Genomic DNA, 20,310 nt, shown 5'->3' with positions numbered 1-20,310 from the left:
GGCGGTGGCGCAGCGCAAGGACACCATCACGGAGCGGAGCCACGGAGCGGGCGATGCCTTGCCGGGTCGCCGTGCGGTAAGCTCCGGAGCGCTGTGGCCGTCGATCCAAACATCGCGGAGCTGGGGCTGCGGGCATCCGGCCGCGGGCGGCGCTGGATTTGGAGCGCCGCGGAGCCAGGGATCGAGTTCGCCGGGGTCGGCGCGGCCTGAAGTCTACGAGTGCCCCGGTCTCCGGTCTCCGGGGAGGAGGCAGCCGCTCCAGACTTTCCAAGCCGCTTGAGGAATTGTTTCACCCGACGCCAGTGTTCCATCTTCACGGCAAGAGGGCCCTGAAAATCATCGGACTGGCTGCAAGGCCACAAATGGGCCCCGACCTCGGGTGTTTCAGAGGAAGAGGACTTAACTTTCTGTTGGCTTTCCCCACAGTGGACATTTTTGATTCTGTTGTGGGGGGATGTTTGTGTTGAACTCTATAATGTGTTGTGTCCATTTTCTTTCTTTATTTATTTTTAACCTTTTTCTATGGTTTGTATGTAAATTTATTATTTAATTTATGTAAAGCACTTTGGTGTCAATGCAAGTTGACTTAAAATGTGCTATATAAATAAAGCAATAATAATAATAATAATAATATGCAGTCTGACCAGTGCCTTATAAAGCCTCAGCATTACATCCCTGCTTTTATATTCTAGTCCTCTCAAAATGAACGTATTGCATTTATTGTATTGCAATTTCCTTCCTTACTACTGATTCAACCTGCACATTTACTTTTTGGGAATCGTGCACCAGCACTCCCCAAGTCCCTTTGCACCTCTGATTTCAGAACCACAGATCTCAAGTTTCTCCAGTCAATCCACAAATTTCGTTTGCTATTTCTCCAAAGTTATTACATATTTCCTCAAAAATAGTACCCAGAACCAGACAATATTCAAGTTGCAGTGAAACCAGTGTTTTAATCAAAGGACTTTCTTGCACATACTCCGTGTCCCTATTTATAAAGCCCAGAATACCATTTTCTTAATCTGACCTGTCATCTTCAATGAATCCAACTTCACTCTGTTCTTGTACACCTTTTAGAAATATGTCTCCAACTTCAGTGAGAGAGAATGTTGAAAACAGTGACCATAACTTTGCAAGTTTTCAGACGGTTAAGGATAAGAATAAGACTGGTCCTTGGGTGAGGCAGTTCCAAATTGGGGGGCACGGTATCAGGCAAGGGCTCTGGTGAATATATTTTGAAAGGATATTATTAGGCAACTCCACGGTTAACATGTGGAAATTATTTAAGGGTTAGCTGGTCAGAATTCAGGACCAACGTGTTTCTGTGAGAAAGACAAGGAAGGCAGAGTTCAGGAACCCTGGATGATGTGAGATGTTAGAATTTTAGTCAACAAGAAAGTATTTGTAAAGTGTAAGAAGCTGAAATACCACCTCCTAGGCATACATTGAAAATATGTTTAAAGAGAAGGTAGAATCACTCAAGAACAAAGGAGGGAAATTATGTCTGCAACTGGCAGAAGTGGGATAGCTACCAAATGAGTACTTATTGGTATTCATGATGGAGAAGGGTGAGTATTGAGATCAGGGAGATTTTTGCTGAAACTCCAGGGTCTTTTGAAGAACATTAACATGGATAAGGCCCCAGGGCCTGTTAGGACCTATCCCAGGTGATTGAGAGGCAAGAGAGGAGATTGTTGGGGCTTTGACAATTATTTTAATTTCCTCTTTAGCCACTGGCAATGCTCTGAAGGACTGGAGAAGCCAATGTTGCTGCTGTGATTAAGAAGTGATATGGAGGCAGGCCAAGAAATTATAAGCTGGTGAGCCTCACATCAGAGGTAGTGAAACCATTGGAGATGATGCTTATGGATAGGATTTACTCACATCTGGTGAAACATAGACTGTTTGGGATAGTCAGCATAGCTTTGTGCAGGGGAGCTTAAACTTGAGTTTTTAATTTGAAGAGTTGAAGACAGTATCACATGGATGTTGTCTACATCAACTTTATAAGACATGATCGCTCATTGTAGGCTGATCCAGAAGATTAAGTTGCATGGCATCCACAGAGGCTTGGATGATTGGATTCAAAATTAGCTTGAGAAAGTGGTTAGGCATGTTTTTCCAGACTGGAGGTCTATGAGCACCAGTGTTCCACAGTGACCAATATTGGGACCCCATAAATATCATGACTTGGACAAACATTTGGGAAAAAATAGATAGATGGGCTAATTAGCAAATTTGCAGATTACATGAAAATTGATAGAGTTGTGGATAGTGGGAAGGTTGTCAAACGATACATCATGATAAGGATCAGTTAAAAATATAAATAAAGAAATATCCATATCAAATGCCACCTGTCAAATGGGAGGTGTTGCACTTTGGGAGGTCAAATGCAAGAGGAAACTGCACAGTAAATGGCAGAACTCTTAGGAGCATTGATGTAGAGGGATCCTCAGATGCAAGTCCATAGCTCTCCAAAAGTGGCATCACGAGTAGATAGGGTGGTAACAAAGGTGTGTATCAGTTTAAAGATCTGTGGGGCAAGTTGTCATAAGATCATGTGCTGGGAGCAGAATTAGGCCATTCGACCCATCAAGTCCACCACCATTCAATCGTGGCTGATCTATCTCTCCCTCATATCCCCATTCTCCTGCCATTTCTCCATAATCCCTGACACCAGTACTAATCAAGAAGTTGTTTTGTGTGGGAGCTGGCTGGAACGTACTGCCAGGGGCAGTGGATACAATAGTAGCACTTGGGAGACATTTAGGCACACACATAATCAGACCGGTTTGGAGAGTTATAAGTCCTACAAATAGCATGGAAATCATATTGCACTTTGATCTTCAGAAACATGCAATTTCTATCATGAGCTTTACCATTATGCCACAAGTTCAAGACATCGTAAGATTGTCATTAGGTTTCGAGCAGCAGTATTCAATTGCTATTACAATATATAGTTTATACATTTATGTCACCATAATAAATGTAATCCGGCTGACATGGCAGCAACTTTGAATGCGGCAGCAGAATAAACCACTGAAAATTGTGACATGGTAATGCTGAGCAAGTCACATGAAATGTTGCATTTTTATTCTAGTCATTAAATAGCCATAGCCAGGATTGACAAAGCACAGTGAATTTAACAGGGTGCAGGCGTTTCCGGTGCTTGCTATGTTTTTTATTGGAAAGTTTATGTTGAACTGAGTCTGTGCATTTTGCCGTCTCGCCATCCCGTCCGTCCCGTCCCCGGCACCAGCCCCCGCCCAGATACTCACTATGGCCTTGCTGTAGGAGGCCGCGGCTTCTGGATACTTTCTACTGAGGAAGAGGCGGTTCCCTTGCTCCTTCAGCTCTTGGGCAGTCAGGCTCTTCTCGGGGCTCCCAGACATGCTGCTGCCGCCGATCCCCAGTGGCTCCACCGCACTGGCGCAGAGGCAGGAGCAGGCCGGCGCCCTGCAGCAGCCGGCGGACACTCCGACACTGTGCCGCGGGCCCAGGCCAAAGCTCGGGCCTGCCTGCTCGCTTCAGCAAGGCTCGCCCCTGGTGATCGGTTGGCTCCGGTTACAGAGGAGAGGAGGCGGGGGATGGCGGGACGATGGCGGCCCGGGGCCGGGCTGGGGTTGGGGATCGGGATCGGAGGCAGCGAGCGCTGTTTGTGTACAGGACGCACGTAAGCAGCGGCGCCCGCTGACGTCATCCATCGCGCCCCACTTGTGACGTCTTTCAGGCGGCGACGTGATGATCCACCTGTCCGAAGTCAGCCGCCTGACGTCATCTCCCCTGCCCGCATCACCCGGCGCACACATGATGACGAGAGGGCCGCCGCCATCTTACTAAAGGAATCTTGAGGAACATCAAGGTGAAGGATCGATGATCAGCCTGGAGCAGGGTTTTTTTTTTGTTGTAAACTCCACCTATTCCTTCTCCCCAGCCACGCTGCCTGGCCCGCTGAGTTATACCAGCATTCTGTCTGTCTTCGGTGTACTACCCGCATCTCCTTCCTGCACAGGTAAATAAGTAGATGAGAGCATTGAGGGAAGAAAGTTAAATTGTATCGCCAGTGGAGAGACACGGGCAGATGGTGTTTCAGCTCGGCACCTTTCCTTCAGTCTTCACACATTTATTTCCTACACATCCCAAAGACGTGTAACTTTGTAGTAGGTCCACCCATTTCTCTCCTCCCCCTCCTGCTATTATTGTTATAATTGCACTATTATTGGGGTTTTTATGTATACATATGTGTGTGTGTTTATGTATACATAATTTGTATGTGTATATATACGCACACTGAACTTTTTTCTCATTTATTATTTTGTTTACAATGTTCTATGTTTTTTTATATTCAGTAGTGCTGCTACAAGTAAGAATTTCATTGTTCTTTCTGGAACATATGACAATAAAACAATCTTGACTCTATGTTCCTGACTAGTTTTACAATCTGCAACTCTCATTATTCTGTCTCAAACCTTCTGCCTTAATCTCTGGTCTATTTTCCAAACATCTGACTATCAAAAAAAAACGCTTGCTTGAGTCCACCTCTTACTTGCCATGTCCTGTCCCACCTCTCTATCAACTTTCTCCCCCCCCCCGCCCCGCCCCGGGATCAGACTGAAGAAGGTTCTGGATCCGAAACTTCACCTACCCAGAGATGATGCCTGGCCCACTACCTGCCCCTCCAACCATCTTTGTATCATCTGTAAATTTGGCCATCAAATCCATCATCCAAATCATTAATATACAATGTGAAAAGTAGTGACCCCAGCACCGACCCCTGTGGAACACCACTAGTCACTGGTAGCCAACCAAGGGGAAAAACCCTTTATTCCCACACTTTGGCTTCTGCAGTTCAGCCAATCTTCTATCCATGCTTGTATCTTCCCTCTGATACCATTGGCTCTCATCTTGTTTAGGAGAATCACATGAGGCACCTTATCAAAGTCTTCTGAAAATCCAGGTAAACAATATCCACTGACGCTCATTTGTTTGTCCTGATAGTTATTTCCTCAAAAAATTCCAACAGATTTGTCAGGCAAATTCTCCCCTTCACAAAACCATGCTGAATTTGGAGTATTTTATCATGTACTTTCAAGTACCCTGAAACCTCATCCTTAATAATGGAAACTTACCAACCACAGAAGTCAGACTAATCGGCCTATAATTTTCTTTCTTTAGCCTCGCTCAGTTCTTAAAAGGTGGCGTTACATTCACAATTTTCCAGTCTTCTGGGACCATTTTGGACTAGAGATTTGTGAAAGGTCACTACTAATGCCTTCACTACATCTACAGCTACCTCTTTTGTAAAACAGCAGTGTATATAGAGGTCATCTCTGGATAGGTGACCTAGCCACCTTCAGACCTTTCAGCTTCTCAAGCACCTTCTCTTTTGTAATAGCAACACCAATAGCTTCTGACTCTCTTGAAATTCTGGCATGTTAGTGGTATCTTCCACTGTGGAGACTGATGCAAAAACAACGTACTCAATTCATTCGCCATTTCCTTATTCCCCATCATACGTCTCCAGCGTCAGTTTACAACGGCCCAATGTCCACTCTTGCCTCTCTTTATATATCTTAAGAAACTTTTGGTATCCTCTGTTTGTTGCCCAAGATTCCAGTATCTGCACTCTGTCCTGTCTCCTACTGAAATTTCCAAATTAAGTTAATTCTATGCTGGTACCTAACAAAAAGATAAGTTGAGACCGCTGCGGGTGACGGGATTTTTTTAATTGTCGATCAGTCTTCGGTAAGACTGTCGGGACTTGGTCTTACCACAGGTTTTATTTTCCTGTGAGCTAACACAAGATCTGGATATTCAGAAGCAGAACATGATTGAGAAACAGAAAATGCTCATCCAGAAGGTGATCGGAACATTGTATATCTCTGCAAAAATGTTGTCTGACCTCTTGCGTATTTTCATAATTTTCTCTTTTTATTTTGGATTCCCAGTAGCAGTTTTTTGTTGTTGTTTTTTTTTAATTGTTCTACTTCTTGATGAATAACAAGAAGATTTGTATCTAGTTGGATGTGTAAGAAACAACGGAAGATGCTGGTTTAAACCAAAGATAAACACAAAATGCTGGAGTAACTCTGCGGGTCAGGCAGCATCTCTGGAAAAAAGGAACAGGTGACATTTTGTGCGGACCGTCTGAAGAAGGGTCGAGACCTGGAACGTTACCTATTCTTTTTTAATCTAGTTGGCGTCGTCCCCATCTGACAGATATACAGTGTTTTACATTTACATATGTTCTTTGTGGGTGGTGGAAAGGGTGTTCAGAGGTATCTTTGCTACAGAATACCCAGCCTTTGGTCTGTTCTTGCAATATTCTAAACCTGTTCTAAAAAGTATCTGATGGCTATTGACATCATATTCTGATAAACAGAATTCTAATAGTGATCAGATAATATGTTTGCTTTAAATGTTGACAGGGAATAAGTATCAGCGGATTCAACAGGGACAAGCCAAGGTTTATTTGATATTTCTTGAAAGAACAAACAGTTTCAATTTAAATTCTCATCTGGAAGACTGCGTATCTGCAATGATTTGTATTGCATTGCTAGCCTGGACTTGTTCACCAGTTTTCCAGGTATATGAGCAGTTTGAAACTTAAACCAGACAGTTCTTTAAAAATTAAAGCGATCAGTGGGATACTAACACAGAAATGTTTTAAGTATGCTAATCAAGTGTTGTATCATTTTTACAAATTAATGAAACTCCACAGGTTGAAGCTACTTTTGTTCAAAACCATGTCTGGAACTGATGGACTGTATAATTGTAAGGACCCTGCTGTATGGAGGTCTGTTCTTGCTGTGTACAAGGATGTGGTTGAAGCAAAGGCATCCAAAGGTGGGAAGGCAGGAAAACTCGCAGCACTGGATAAATGGTGAGCTATAGATCTTGAATAATGTATATAAAGCCGCAGTAGTGACATTATCTGCTAGCGGCTGATAGATGTCTTTGGATTATTCTGTGTTGCTCTGCTGTTCTTCTGTGGCAAGTGCATGTACCAGCCCTGCAAGTGAGACAGATCTATTCACATAAAAAGGGAATCTGTTCATTGAAACCTGTGACTTCTCACAGTCCTCATTTAAATTGTTGATTCACGTTTTCTGCATACTTGGTTGTGATGACGGAATGTGCCTTTTACATGAGATGCACCTTGACATGAAGCTGTATTGAGGGCTATAAATGTTTTAAAAAATCAACGGGAACATTGATGTAATTTAACTCGCTGCGTTTATTAACGTTCATAAAAATAAATAAATAAGCTCTCCTGTGTATGTTGTGTAAAAATGTATGCAAGGGGATTACATTTAATGAGTGGATTTATTAAGCATGGAAAAATAGTAAAATTATTTGAGGTAATTGTTCACAAAGAAATTGTGAATCCAGACAATGAAGCAACAACATTGTATTGAAGGTGCGCATTTCAGAATGGGGATGACACAACCTGTTAGACAGGATAACAAAAAAAAAGTATTTATTGTTCGTCCATAAACTCCTTGAGTAGACTGTGATGTCAGCAATAATGCTCTTCAAAATACCCAACACCACCTATTTCTTAGGTAGACAAAAATGCTGGAGAAACTCAGCGGGTGAGGCACCATCTATGGAGTGAAGGAATAGGTGACGTTTCGGGTCGAGACCCTTGTCAGATGGACCCATCTACTTCTTGATCTCCTAATACCCAAGCATATTAGTATATCCATACTAATCTATCTTCCATGCCCTTTTCGGTGAATGCAAAGTATGTGTTTAGTATGTTATCTATATCTTCTGACTCCCAAGCATAAAATCTGTCCTTTATCCTTGAGTGGTCCTACTTTCTCCCTTGTTACCCTTTTGTTAATGCATTTATAAAATGTCTTGGGCATTTAATCTTTAATCCTACTTTGCAATGACATTTCATGCCCCTTCTAATTCCCCGCTTGAGTTCTTTCTTGCTTTATCTATATTCCTCAAAGGCCCCATCTGATTTAATCTTCCAAAACCTTGCATATGCTTTTTCTATTTGACCACTTTTACAATCTCTCTCATCCAAGGTTCCTTTACGTTGCCATCCTTTTCCATCCCCCTCACTGGAACATGAACTCCGATCAGCTGCTCTTTTAAACAACTCCCTCGTGTCAGATGTGGACTTGCTCAATTACAGCTGCTCCCAATTTGCTCTCCCTCGCTCCTGCCTAATAATGTTATCAATTGTTCTTCCTCAATTTAGTACTTTCTGCCAAGGTCCTGATGTATCCTTGTTCATAATTAACTTAAAATCTAAGGAGGTGTGATTATTGTTCCCCCTGTGCCCTCGCAACGAAACACCTGGCCAAGTTTGTTTTTCAATATGGTCCCTCCCAGTTGGTTTATACTAATTTGAAGAATGCTCTTGGAAGTACCTACATGATTCCCCCCTCCTCACCAAGTCAGGAAGTTACAGTCAATATCGGGGAAGTTGAAATCACTTGCTATGACCACCTTGTTGTTTTAGTGTCTTTCCTTAATCCGTCTGCATATTTATCCATCTGCCTCTGGCTTTTGAGAAGTCTCTTCTATACTCCCATCAGAGTGATTGCACTTTTCTTTCAGCTCTACCTGTATTGTCTTAATGGATGAACCCTCCAGCATGTTTTTTCTGAGTGCAGATGTGACATTCCTCCTGATTAGCAATGCAACCCGGAAAGCCTTTGATAATATCCCACGCAGGAAATTAGTGGGCAAAATTAGAGCTCATGGAATTGGGGTGTAGGGTATTGACATGGATAGAAAATTAGTTGGCAGACAGGAATCAAAAAGTAGGGATTAATGTGTCCCTTTCAGAATGGCAGAGAGTGACTAGTGGGGTGCTACAAGGCTCGGTGCTGGGGCCGCAGCTATTTACAACATATATTAATGATTGAGATAAAGGAATTAAAAGTAACATTAGCAAATTTGCAGATAACACAAAGTTGTGTGGCAGTGTGAACTGCGAAGAGAATGCTATGAGGATGCAGGGTGACTTAGATAGGTTGTACAATACCCAAGGTATGCAAATAGTCGCTACATAAAGGGTGCTTACAAAGTTACAAAGTATCTGTGCCAGGTCCCCCATTGTTCGTTGCCCCCTCCCCTCCCTCACATCGCGCACCCCCCCCCCCTCCATTGTTCTTCCCCCTCCCCTCTCTCACGGCAGTCCCCCCATGTCGGGTCCTCCATTGTTCTTCTCTCCCCCCCCCACGCCAGGTCCTCAGCTTGCCCCCTACTTTATAATTAAGTACAACAGGAGCATGTGCATCAATCTCAATGGACGTGCAGTGTGCCAGCTTAATGTAAGCAAGAATGGTGTAGCTAAAAGTGGAGAAAGGAAAAAGTGAATGTTCTTGCTCTTGGATACATTTGTGGGCAATCTGAAATGTAATGTTCTAATTCAGGTACCAAGAAGAGTTACTGGAGACTGTCTGCAGTCGCACAGAGAAATTTCTCACTCATGCCGAGCTGGTTCAGTTGATGGAGTGGAAGCTGACAGTAAGTTAGCTGGCTGGGGTTGGGCTAAATGTAATGGAAATTGAGATTATTTCTGCATGTCTGCATGACATTCAAGAATGGGAACACATTTTTTTTAAATCTCCTCTATTGTGCCTGGTAGAAAGATAAGCTTTGGTTCCTGGAATGAAATCCACTTTCTCTATGCAGGCAGATACACATTTGTATCTGTGGCTTAATCAGATGCTGGATCTTTGGAGCTTTATTTTGATGCTCAAATCCTGGAAGCGTACACTTTCACTCAACCTCCTTGGATACAGTAAATTGAGTCGGCGGAGTGCATCCTGCTTTTAGTTGTCATTAATCAATTTTTATGCAAAGTAATCAAACAATCTCCAAGCATAAAAAAAATCAATACTCAACCAAATGAAGGATAAAACAAAAAATTAAAACACGTCTAAGGCAAGTCAAGGCACATCACATTGTTTAATGCTTCATTTATCTTTCTTGAGTTACCACTGCCAGGAACTGATCCAGCTCGCATTTAAAAGTTTGCCAAAAACCAGAAATTTGTTCCATCGTGTATTATTGCCTGGGTAACTAAAACTTTCTCTCTTTATTTCCTTGGATGCATTCTAATCTTCTCCACTCTATCAATAGGTGCACATAGTAATTCATAAGGTCACAAGTGATAGAGTAGAATTAGGCCATTCAGCCCATCTACCCTGCCAGTCAATCATGGCTGATTTATCTCTCCTTCCCCCATTCCCTCGCCTTCTCCCCATAACCACTGACACCTATTTTGTTTATCATTATTACGTTAGTCTTGTGTCCCCTCCCTAGAGCTTTTTCCAAAACCTCCACGTTGTCTAATGTGATGGAGCACCAAAAATGGTATCTAACCAACGTCTTCAGCAATGTAAATATACCTCCCTATATATTAAGTTATTACAACTTAATACTGAATGTTTCTTGCCATCGATTATGAAGCATTGGAAATTTATGCACGATAAGAAAGAGCTGAAATATTTAGTTTACAGATACGGAATTGGAGCAAGCCCTTCAGCCCATCGAGTGTTTTCATGCTGTATCGCTAACCTAAATTATTCTAGTTTAAAAAAAAAAAGTGATTCAAACTAATTTTGGTTATAAACTACTTGCCCGTTTTTGGCCTATTTGTTGCATTGAAATCTGCTTGCAGATCTTCAATCTCGTATGTTATTTAAAAAAAAAAAGATATTATTACGTTTTGGCGAGACGAGCCAGTTGAGTTGAGTAAAATTCTTTATTTTAAACGATAACAAAGCGATTAACTCAACCACGTTTTAGATCAGTCAAAAATACGAAGCTCCGTCTAAAGGGCCTGTCCCACTTTCCCGAGTTATTCACGAATTCTGCTGAGTTACTCACGCATTCTCCTGAGTTTTCAAACTCGCAGAATGTTCGTAACGAGGCCGTAGGAGTCCGTGGATATATTGTAGCGGCTCGTTATGCCAGCCATATGTACTCAGGGCTTTTTTTTTTTACTCGTGGACATTTTTCATCATGCTGAAAAACGTCCCGACTTGCCTGATGCCCCAAGTACCTACGGCTGGCATAACGAGCCACTACGATATATCCACGGACTCCTACAGACTTGTTACGAACCTTCTGCGAGTTTGATAACTCGGGAGAATTCGTGAATAACTCGGGGAAAGTGGGACAGGCCCTTTACAGGGTGGAGCTTGAATGGAGACTATACAAAAACCTGCAGAAACACCCCCGTGATCACGTGACCACGCCAGTCAATAGCGAGGGTTCGTGATGCCCCAAACCACCACTAGGTGCTGCTGCAACATTCAGTTATCATACCATTGCTATTAGATTTGTCATTCTAATTAAAATAACATTTCATTGACAGCTGAGGAACAAAGCCAGTCTATCCAAAATGGATAAGGATAAATTCCTCAGTGGATGTAGTGTATTTGGACTTTAGAAAACTTTCGATAAGGTCTTGTTTAAGAGATCAGTGTGCAAAATTTAAATGAAAACCATCATGGGATATTGGGGTGGTTGTGGTAAGCTGCTGACATGATTAGAGAACTGGTTACGGGTAATGTAAGAGGAAGCCTTTTAAGACTCGAATGAGGAGAAATATCGTCTGCACAATTATGAATCTGTAGCATTCTCTGTGACAGAAAAGGAAGTAAAATAAAGAAACGTATTTAAGAAAGAATTGGATATTGTTCTTGCAGCTAGAGGAATTAAGGGACATGGAGAGAAAGCTTGAACACTAAAATTGATGATCTGCCATGATTATATTTAATAGAGGAGTGGGCTCAAAGGATCAAATAGCCTGTTTTTAAAAAATATGTTTCTATCCCAAGTGTGTGGTTTTGAGATGACACGCTTGGAATTGACCCCAATGTTGAGTTTATCGATGGAAAAAATATTGATAAATGTAGCTTAATTGATATGCATGCCAGGACCTTTTTGTCCACAATAAGGCACTAGTCATTACTGGTGGGTTTAAAGATCTTCAAAGCTTTAATATTCTAGTGGGGTCAAATTAAATTACTTCTAATTTTACTTATCTTTTCCTGTCCCAAACTTCTGATAGAGAGGTAAATTCCGCCCAATGCTGCAGAAGATGGTCACAGGTAATTCCGAGGACAGTGTGGAGTCATGTACCCGTAAAGCTTTCAAGTTGCTACCCGATGTGTCTGCTGCAATCCAGGAACTCACCAAGCTAAAAGCTGTGGGGCCAGCCACAGCATCAGGTATGAGAGGCAGTACTTGGGCCAAATTATTTTGCTTGTTTGCGTGGCTCATCTGTATTCTAATGGAAGGTGTTCTCTTGTGTTCAGCTGTGTTGGTGACAGGTGCTCCTCAGGATGCTGCTTTCATGGCAGATGAAGCAGTGGCGTCAATCCCAGGCCTGGTTCCGATTAAATACACACTTAAACATTACATCCTATACCTGGACAAGGTGAGGGAGTGTGCAGAACAACTCGGCACAAGTAAGTTTGCTCCACACGTACCCAGATGTGCACTATTTTTGTGTCAAACAATATCCTATTGGAATAATGTGTACGAAGGAACTGCAGATGCTGGTTTACACTGAAGGTAGACACAAAATGGTGCAGTAACTCGGCGGGGCAGGCGGCATCTCTGAAGAGAAGGAATGGGTGACGTTTTGGGTCGAGACCCTCCTTCAGACTGAGAGTCGGGGAAGACGGAGACATAGAGATATGCAAGGGTGAGATGTAAAAATAGATCAAAGGGGATAAGGAAATGTAGAATGGTACATTGTTAGCTGAGGGGCAACGAGGCATACAATCAGTAAAATTTAATCAGGAGGACAGTGAACCTAGTGGAGAACTAGAATAGGGAAGGGATGGAGAGAGAGGGAATGCAAGGGTTGCTTGAAGTTAGAGAAATCAAGATTCATACCGCTGGGTTGTAAACTGCCCATGCAAAATATATGGGATTGTTCCTCCAATTTGCATTGGGCCTCACTCTGACAGTAGAGTAGGCCCAGGACAGAAAGGTCAGTATGAGAATGGGAGGGGGAGTTTGTGGAAGTCGCAAAAGCTATTGAATGTGTTCAATTCATCAATACAAGCTGCCAGTTGGTATCTATTGTTTAACATATTCATGTTCCCTATCTTTGAACTCCGAAGATAGCAGAGTCAGGGGATATGGGGCGAAGGCAGGAACAAGGTACTGATTGTGGATGATCAGCCATGATCACATTGAATGGCCTACACCTGCTCCTATTGTCCATGCGGTTTTAGAAGACTATAGCTAGTATCGACCATTTAACATACTGTATTTCCATTATACCTCCACTACACACAGACTTGCCATTAACACATTTGTTGTCACTACCTTTGAACTCCGCTGCGTACAAAGTTTAGAGGACGCCAGCTGGTATCAATTGTCAATATATGCATTGTCCTTACCTTGACACACGCAGCACTCAGAAGCCACCAAGCTGGTATCTGCTCTTAAACACATTTACTTCCTTATCTGTGTACCCTGTTTAGCTAAGACTCAAAAATCATGATCCAGTGTCAAATTATTAACATATTAAGTATGCTTACCTTTGTACCTGGTTGCATTCGGCAGCGAGAAGTCGTGACTTTTGTACAATGTAAGAGGAAAACACCATTCCTGTAATCAATAATCAATCTACCTCACATCTGTACATCCTCAGTTGTTATCTTTATTGATGTATACAGTGCTCTCCATAATGTTTGGGACAAAGACCTATCATTTATTTATTTGCCTCTGTACTCCACAATTTGAGATTTGTAATAGAAAAAAAATCACGTGGTTAAAGTGCACATTGTCAGATTTTAATAAAGGACATTTTTGTACTTTTGGTTTTACCATGTAGAAATTACAGCAGTGCTGATACATAGTCCCACCCATTTCAGGGCACCATAATGTTTGGGACACAGCAATGTCATGTAAATGTAATTAGTCATGTTTAGTATTTTATTGTATATCCTTTACATGCAATGACTGCTTGAAGTCTGCGATTCATGGACATCACCGGTTGCTGGGTGTCTTCTCTGGTGATGCTCTGCCAGGCCTGTATTGTAGCCATCTTTAGCTAATGCTTGTTTTGGGGGCTAGTCCCCATTAGTTTTCTCTTCAGCATATAAGAGGCATGCTCAATTGGGTTCAGATCGAGTGATTGACTTGGCCACTCAAGAATTTACCAGTTTTTAGCATTGAAAAACTCCTTTGTTGCTTTAGCAGTATGTTTGGGATTATTGTCTTGCTGTAGAATGAACCGCCGGCCAATGAGCTTTGAGGCATTTGTTTGAACTTGAGCAGATGGGTTGTGTCTATACATTTCAGAATTCATTAATCAGTGAGCCAGTACCTTCAGCTGCCATACGTGCCCAGGCCTTAACACCCTCACCACTGTGTTTCACAGATGAGGTGATATGCTTCGGATCTTGGGCAGTTCCTTCTCTCCTCCATACTTTGCTCTTACCACTACTCTGATATGTTAATCTTCATCTCATCTGTCCACAAGAACCTTTGTTGCTCTTTTAAGTACTTCTTAACAAACTGTAACCTGGCCATTCTATTTTTGCAGCTAACCGGTGGTTTGCATCTTGCAGTGTAGCCTCTGTATTTCTGTTCATGAAGTCTTCTGTGGACAGGGGTCATTGACAAATCCACACCTGACTCCTGAAGAGTATTTCTGATCTGTTGGACAGGTGTTTGGGGATTTTTTTTTATTATAGAGAGAATTCTTCTGTCATCAGCAGTGGAGGCCTTCCTTGGCCTGCCAGTCCCTTTGCGATTAGTAAGTTCACCAGCGCTCTCTTTCGTCTTAATGATGTTCCAAACAGTTGATTTTGGTAAGTCTAAGGTTTCGCTGATGTTTCTATCAGTTTTATTCTTGTTTCTCACTCATAATGGCTTCTTTGACTTTCATTGGCACAAATTTGGTCCTCGTGTTGATAAACAGCAATAAAAGTTTCCAAGGGTGACGGAAAGACTGGAGGAAAGACTAGGTGCTGAGAGCTCTCTTTTACCTGCATTAAGGAGGCAATTAAACACACCTGAGCAATTACAAATTACAAATGCCTGTGAAGCCATGTGTCCCAAACGTTATGGTGCCCTGAAATGGGGGGGACTGTATAAACACAACAGTAATTTCTACATGGTGAAACCAAAATGTATAAAAATGACCTTTAATAAAAGCTGACAATGTGCGCTTTAACCACATGCGATTTAAAAAAAATATATTACAAATCTGAAATTGTGAAGTACAGAGGCAAATAAATAAATTATGGGTCTTTGTCCCAAGCATTATGGAGGGCTCTGTAAATGTCCTGCAATACTGAGTTAACTTTGAAGTTGTGATCACAGTCTTTGACTGAGACACTTCTCCCCTTGTGCGAATGAAACTCACTGCTGATGGTTAATCATAAAGAGTCCTTGGTTCATAATATAGGGTTGACTTTGTCAAGTTAAAGTGTTTAGCAACCGGGAGATCACGTAAGTCTAGACAGATTGAGCGGAGGTGTTCTGCGAAACGATCACTGAACCTGTGCTTGGTTTCGGAGATATGAGTCCACACGTGGTACAGCGGATACAGTAGATGAGGTTGGAGGAGATGCGAGTGAACCTCTGCCTCGCCTGAAAGGTTGTTGGGGTCCTTGGACAGAGTCAAGAGAGGATGTTTCGGGATAGATTTCCTCACCTTTCATCCCATCAGCCATCGCATACAACACATAATCCTGTGACATTTACGCCACCTCCCACCACTAGCCACATCGTCCCATTTCCACCGCTTTCTGCAGAGACCGTTTCCTCCGCAACTCCCTGTTTAACTTGTCCCTTCCCACCCAGTACTTTCCCTGCAACAATGCAGGTTTGATTTGTATTAGTTTATTGACATGTATACCAAGCTACATTGAAATTTCTTGTTCACATGAAGCTCTCAGAGTAAGTGCTGTACATAAAGCAATGATAAATGCAACAATGGCAAAGCAGCAAAATGGTGCAAAGTTGTAATGCAATCTGAAGTAGTGCACAAAGATTAAAGTTCAATAACAGAATAAAAGAATGAATTAAGAGTGCATGACAGCACATCCGGGAAGCTGATGTGAAAATGGTGATTAGTTTGGGCATCTAATAGTGGGAAAGAAGTTATTCTTAAGTCTCTACATGAGCTTTAAAGCTCCTGTATCTTCTCCCAGAAGGGAGAAAGGGGGATTTCCCAGGTGGACGGCATCCTTGACAATGCTTCCTGTCTTTCTGATGCAATGTATTGTGAAGTTCGACTGGATGGAAGAAATTGGTGAGCCTCTGACGGACTGGCCTTCTCCGCCACTCTGCAGTTTCAGGCAGTCAAGAGCAGACCAGAGCAGTTGCCGGACCAAACTGAGATGCATCCTGTTAGAATACGTTTTGGAGAACATCTACAGACGTTCAAGAGAACCTCATGGATGTGTCACATCTTCTCAGATGCCTAAGAAAGTAGATACCCTGATGCACGCTCTTGATCACTTGGTCGGTATGAAGGAACCAGGTTAGGTTGCTGGTGATATGGATACCAATGCACTTGAAATTGTCAGCTGCTATGTTGATGAGGACAGGGTTTGTTCAACTCCTTGCTTCCTTCGTCAAAACCCAAACTTTGGCCCTTGCTGACGTTGGGCTAAGTTGTCTTGACACCATGATATAAGATTCTCAATCTTTTTCCTCTACTTCATCACATGTTTGTTTCCTTCCTTTTGGTATTAAGACCACTACTGTTACTAATGTACATTATTAACTTGAATCTAGGAGGGGTCTTTGATGATACTGCCAGCCTTTTTGAGGCAGCGACTGCGATAAATCCCCTCGATGGAAGGAAGGTCAGAGCCGATGATGGACTGGGCAGTGTTTACTACTTTTTGTAGTCTTTTCCTCTCCAGGGCGCTCAAATTGCCGAACCAAGCCACGATGCAACCGGTCAGTATGCTCTCGACTGTGCACCTGTAGAAGTTAGAGAGAGTCTTCCTTGACAACACCAAGTGGTGTATAGAATATAGAAATTATATGCAATAAGGGAGGTGGGATCTAATAAAATGTTCTGGAGTATAAAAGGGTTTGTTTTGAATGTGCTATCAGTGTTTTGATGAGATCTAGTGAATCTTGGAATTCATCTCTTGGTGCATGGTCTTAAGTCTTGTATTGAGTCATGTTAATGGCAATTATGCAGTCTGTCACAGTGCCTGTCACAGTGTGATGATGTGAGTTGATACTATTTTGGTGCTGCTATTATGTAACAATGCACTCATCTTTCACAGGTGACTTGGTGAATGACTGGACTCCTCACAAAGTAGAACAGTGCCTTTGGGCCTGGGCTGTGGCCCAAAAAGTCAAGCCCTCATTGATAAAGAATATTATTACCTCTCAAAACAAACCATCAAATGAAGAAAAAGGCACGGAAGGTAGACTCAGGAAAAGACAGAAAGTGCAATGATAATCAAAGTCATCCTTTATCTATCGAGCCACAGCTATGAGTAAGAAAAATTAATATCTGTTTTTTGCAATCCCTGAACAGTGCAACCATTAATGAAATCTGAAACAATTCAGTGAAACCAAATGCTAAGGCATGATATTGGGCTGGTGGGAAGAGGCAGGAATGCTATATCGTTCCATGGTTTCATTTTGTATTCACCGATGCTTCTAGTTGATGGATGATGCAAACTTGGACGGGAAAAGATAACAATTGCGTATTGATGAGATGTTTGGAGGTTTTCAGAATCTGAACTGGAAGGTGTAGACAGTGTGATTCAGGAAATCCCAATGTCTATGCATCTCAGCCCTCATTACTACACCGTCGTTATCTGCGGATATACCATTTGCAGACCTAAACATTCACAAAGCCAGCCATGCATTCTGGAGAATGTGAGGCCAGAATTATAATTGAGGACATGAGGTCAGAAACTTAAGTAGGTTTGCAGCCAGAATTTGTAGTGTGGACTGGTGTTTAGAGTGCGCGTATTTCCGCTTGCGAAACTCAATGTGTTTTGTTTCCCATGCTCACTTTAAACTCGTAGAGATTCAATGTCCCACACTCTATTAACTCTCCTAGTTTACAAGAACATTTATTATATTTGTGTATCATGTAAAATGAAATAATATTGCTGGGTAATATGAGTATTGACCAATGGTCCATATAATCTGTCAGTTCAGCCCGATCAGAGTTGTGCTGTAAATGAAAAGTTTAAAGCTCAAGTTGGAATGTAGGTTGTCATGAAGATCATTAACACAGTTTAATAACAAATCATTTTTCTTTTTTTTCTTTATTTGCTGAACCCAGCAGAGGGTTCTTGTAAGTCGAGCAAACATTCTGTATTATGAGACTGGTCAGTTGTGAAAACTAATCGCCCATGGAAAGGTCTTCATAACGACTCTGTCATGGGGGATTCTACCAATCAGTTGTGATTTGTGACTGGAATCCAACCAAACTCGGACCGCTGATATCCCCCTATGCCTTTGGATTTGTGCTCATTTGTTTTGCACAAGAAAAATTGGTTTTCTACTGCTTTAGTAAAATCGGGAATCTGAAGGAAGTGATTTTTTATTTTTTTATTTTTTACTTCAACCACATGCTTCCTTTAAATTAACTGTTCATTCCAAATGAGAAGATTGTATATATTGAGAACAGACTATTGAGATATTCCCTGGAAATTCTCCTGCATGATTGTATTGTATTTCTGGGATACCCCTGGATCTTCGAGTTCCAGAAGGCAGGCCTGAAAATGATTTTGAAACTAGTTTTGGCCCATATTTTCAATTAACGCGTTTGTTATTTTCTTCAAATTCATGACCTGCTAATTCCTATTCTACATATTTACTTTGTTCTGTTTTATAGCTAGTAACATTTTTCCTTTATTGCTTGCTCGGTGCACTTTCCTTTTCGCGCCATCTGTTCATTCATTAGAATTACTGATTGATGTTGCACCATGTTTGTGTGCACATGGCATCTTCAGTACAACCAATGTAACTCTGCAGTGGAGCTCTACATTGTAAATGCCATACTTAATTTTGACTTTGTATTGTCAATTCTCCCATAATAGTATTCTGCTTTGAGCTTTCTTTTAAAACAAAAAGTTCATCTCACTCATTTTGCAGTATTTACTTTCCCTTCTAATAAAATTCTAATAATTGAATGTAAAGAATGTGTACTGTTTTTATTTATAACTACCACTCAAGTTAAGTGAACACCAACTTTATTCAGTTCATTGTATGTGAGACTTGGGAGTCGTCCAAAGTAAACCTTGTATAGAGGGGTTAGCTGTGATGAAGAATCAATGTCAATAGTGGCATAGCCAATTGAGCATTATCACAAAACACTTCACATCATGCATTCAAGTAATACTTTCTGTATTGTAAAACATCCCAAAGCCTTTCACTAGAGTGTAAATGGTGGAAAACTATCACTCAAAATTGTATATTTAAATAAATATTGATTCTAGTTGAATCAGGAATTGGTGTTTTTTTAATTGTTATTTGCATCTAATGCAATGGTCAGTAGGTGTGAGTTTTTGGTTTAGTGGTACCATTCTTGACTGAGGGCGAGTGCAGATCCTGAGCCTGGTCCAATCAATCCCAACGCATTCCAGCTCACAATTCTCATTTGTCAATGGTGACCTTTTCTCCTCCAGCAGGTGCATTCGCCATGTTCTCGTTTTATCAAGAAATTAATGATCGATGGCTAAAATAATCAGCATCTGAACAAAGGCTGGCCGAAATGTGTCGATTTTTAAACTTTTGTTTCTTTGCAGATTGTCCTTTCATTCAGTCTGTGGCCATTGAGGTGTTGGTCAAAACCTTTATAGCTCTGAATCACAGTAGAACAAACACAATTTGAAGGAGAAATTTAAACCTTGTACCCTGGAGATGTAGCATTATTAGCCCACAAACTGAGAGCAGTGCAGGATCAATCAAATGCCTGTAAACATTTAGACTAGCTTTTAAAAAGAAAGTGTAGTTTAAAAAAATAACCTGGAGGATTAAGGCAAAGGGCAAAATAAGAAATAGCTAAAAAAGATATTTATGATACTGGATTTATTCAGAATATGATACTGACTATCTCATCTAAGGATCATAACTAGTATTTATAATACAGTTAGTGTAAGTTAGCAATACATATAGAGAAGCCTCTGCTGGGAATACATTTGTCTGGGTGTGAATGAGGCCCTGCCCACCGAATGTCCAGCTGGCTTTAGACAGGAGGCATAGCTGGAGGTATTTGAAGATGTTTATATACTAAGAAAGCTGCAAGTAAAAGTTTAAAAACAAAAACAAACAAACGATGGGCTGAGTGCCCTAATTCTACTCCTATTCCTT

The 20,310-nt window shown here is 41.6% G+C and overlaps 2 protein-coding genes across 5 annotated transcripts in view; one reads left to right on the top strand and one right to left on the bottom strand.

Annotated features, from left to right (window-relative positions):
- Positions 1 to 3,715, bottom strand: part of stub1 (STIP1 homology and U-box containing protein 1) — a 37,720-nt gene extending 34,005 nt beyond the window's left edge. For both annotated transcript variants that reach the window (XR_004415300.1, XM_033040366.1), the window contains exon 1: positions 3,279 to 3,715. Coding sequence is in view for 1 of the 2 variants with exons in the window: in XM_033040366.1 (XP_032896257.1) it covers positions 3,279 to 3,392 (114 nt within the window). In the remaining variant the exon portion in view is untranslated. The remainder of the gene's footprint in view (positions 1 to 3,278) is intronic.
- Positions 3,716 to 3,823: 108 nt separating this feature from the next.
- LOC116985564 lies at positions 3,824 to 19,130 on the top strand. Of its 3 annotated transcripts, none has more exons than XM_033040367.1 (6): positions 3,824 to 4,012; positions 6,722 to 6,883; positions 9,402 to 9,495; positions 12,053 to 12,212; positions 12,300 to 12,452; positions 17,259 to 19,130. In XM_033040367.1, exons 2-6 carry the CDS (start codon positions 6,747 to 6,749, stop codon positions 17,432 to 17,434), a joined length of 720 nt encoding a protein of 239 aa, XP_032896258.1. In that variant the 5' UTR covers positions 3,824 to 4,012; positions 6,722 to 6,746; the 3' UTR covers positions 17,435 to 19,130. The 3 variants fall into 3 exon arrangements, with proteins under 3 accessions (XP_032896258.1, XP_032896259.1, XP_032896260.1); XM_033040368.1 differs by lacking the exon at positions 3,824 to 4,012 and adding an exon at positions 4,731 to 4,957; XM_033040369.1 differs by lacking the exon at positions 3,824 to 4,012 and adding an exon at positions 6,242 to 6,586.
- The last annotated feature ends 1,180 nt before the right edge of the window (positions 19,131 to 20,310 follow it).

This window comes from Amblyraja radiata, chromosome 22 (assembly GCF_010909765.2).
Source record: "Amblyraja radiata isolate CabotCenter1 chromosome 22, sAmbRad1.1.pri, whole genome shotgun sequence".
NCBI classification, from domain to species: domain Eukaryota; kingdom Metazoa; phylum Chordata; class Chondrichthyes; order Rajiformes; family Rajidae; genus Amblyraja; species Amblyraja radiata.
The sequence above is the reverse complement of the archived record's forward strand: the minus strand, read 5'-3'. Positions and strand labels throughout refer to the sequence as shown.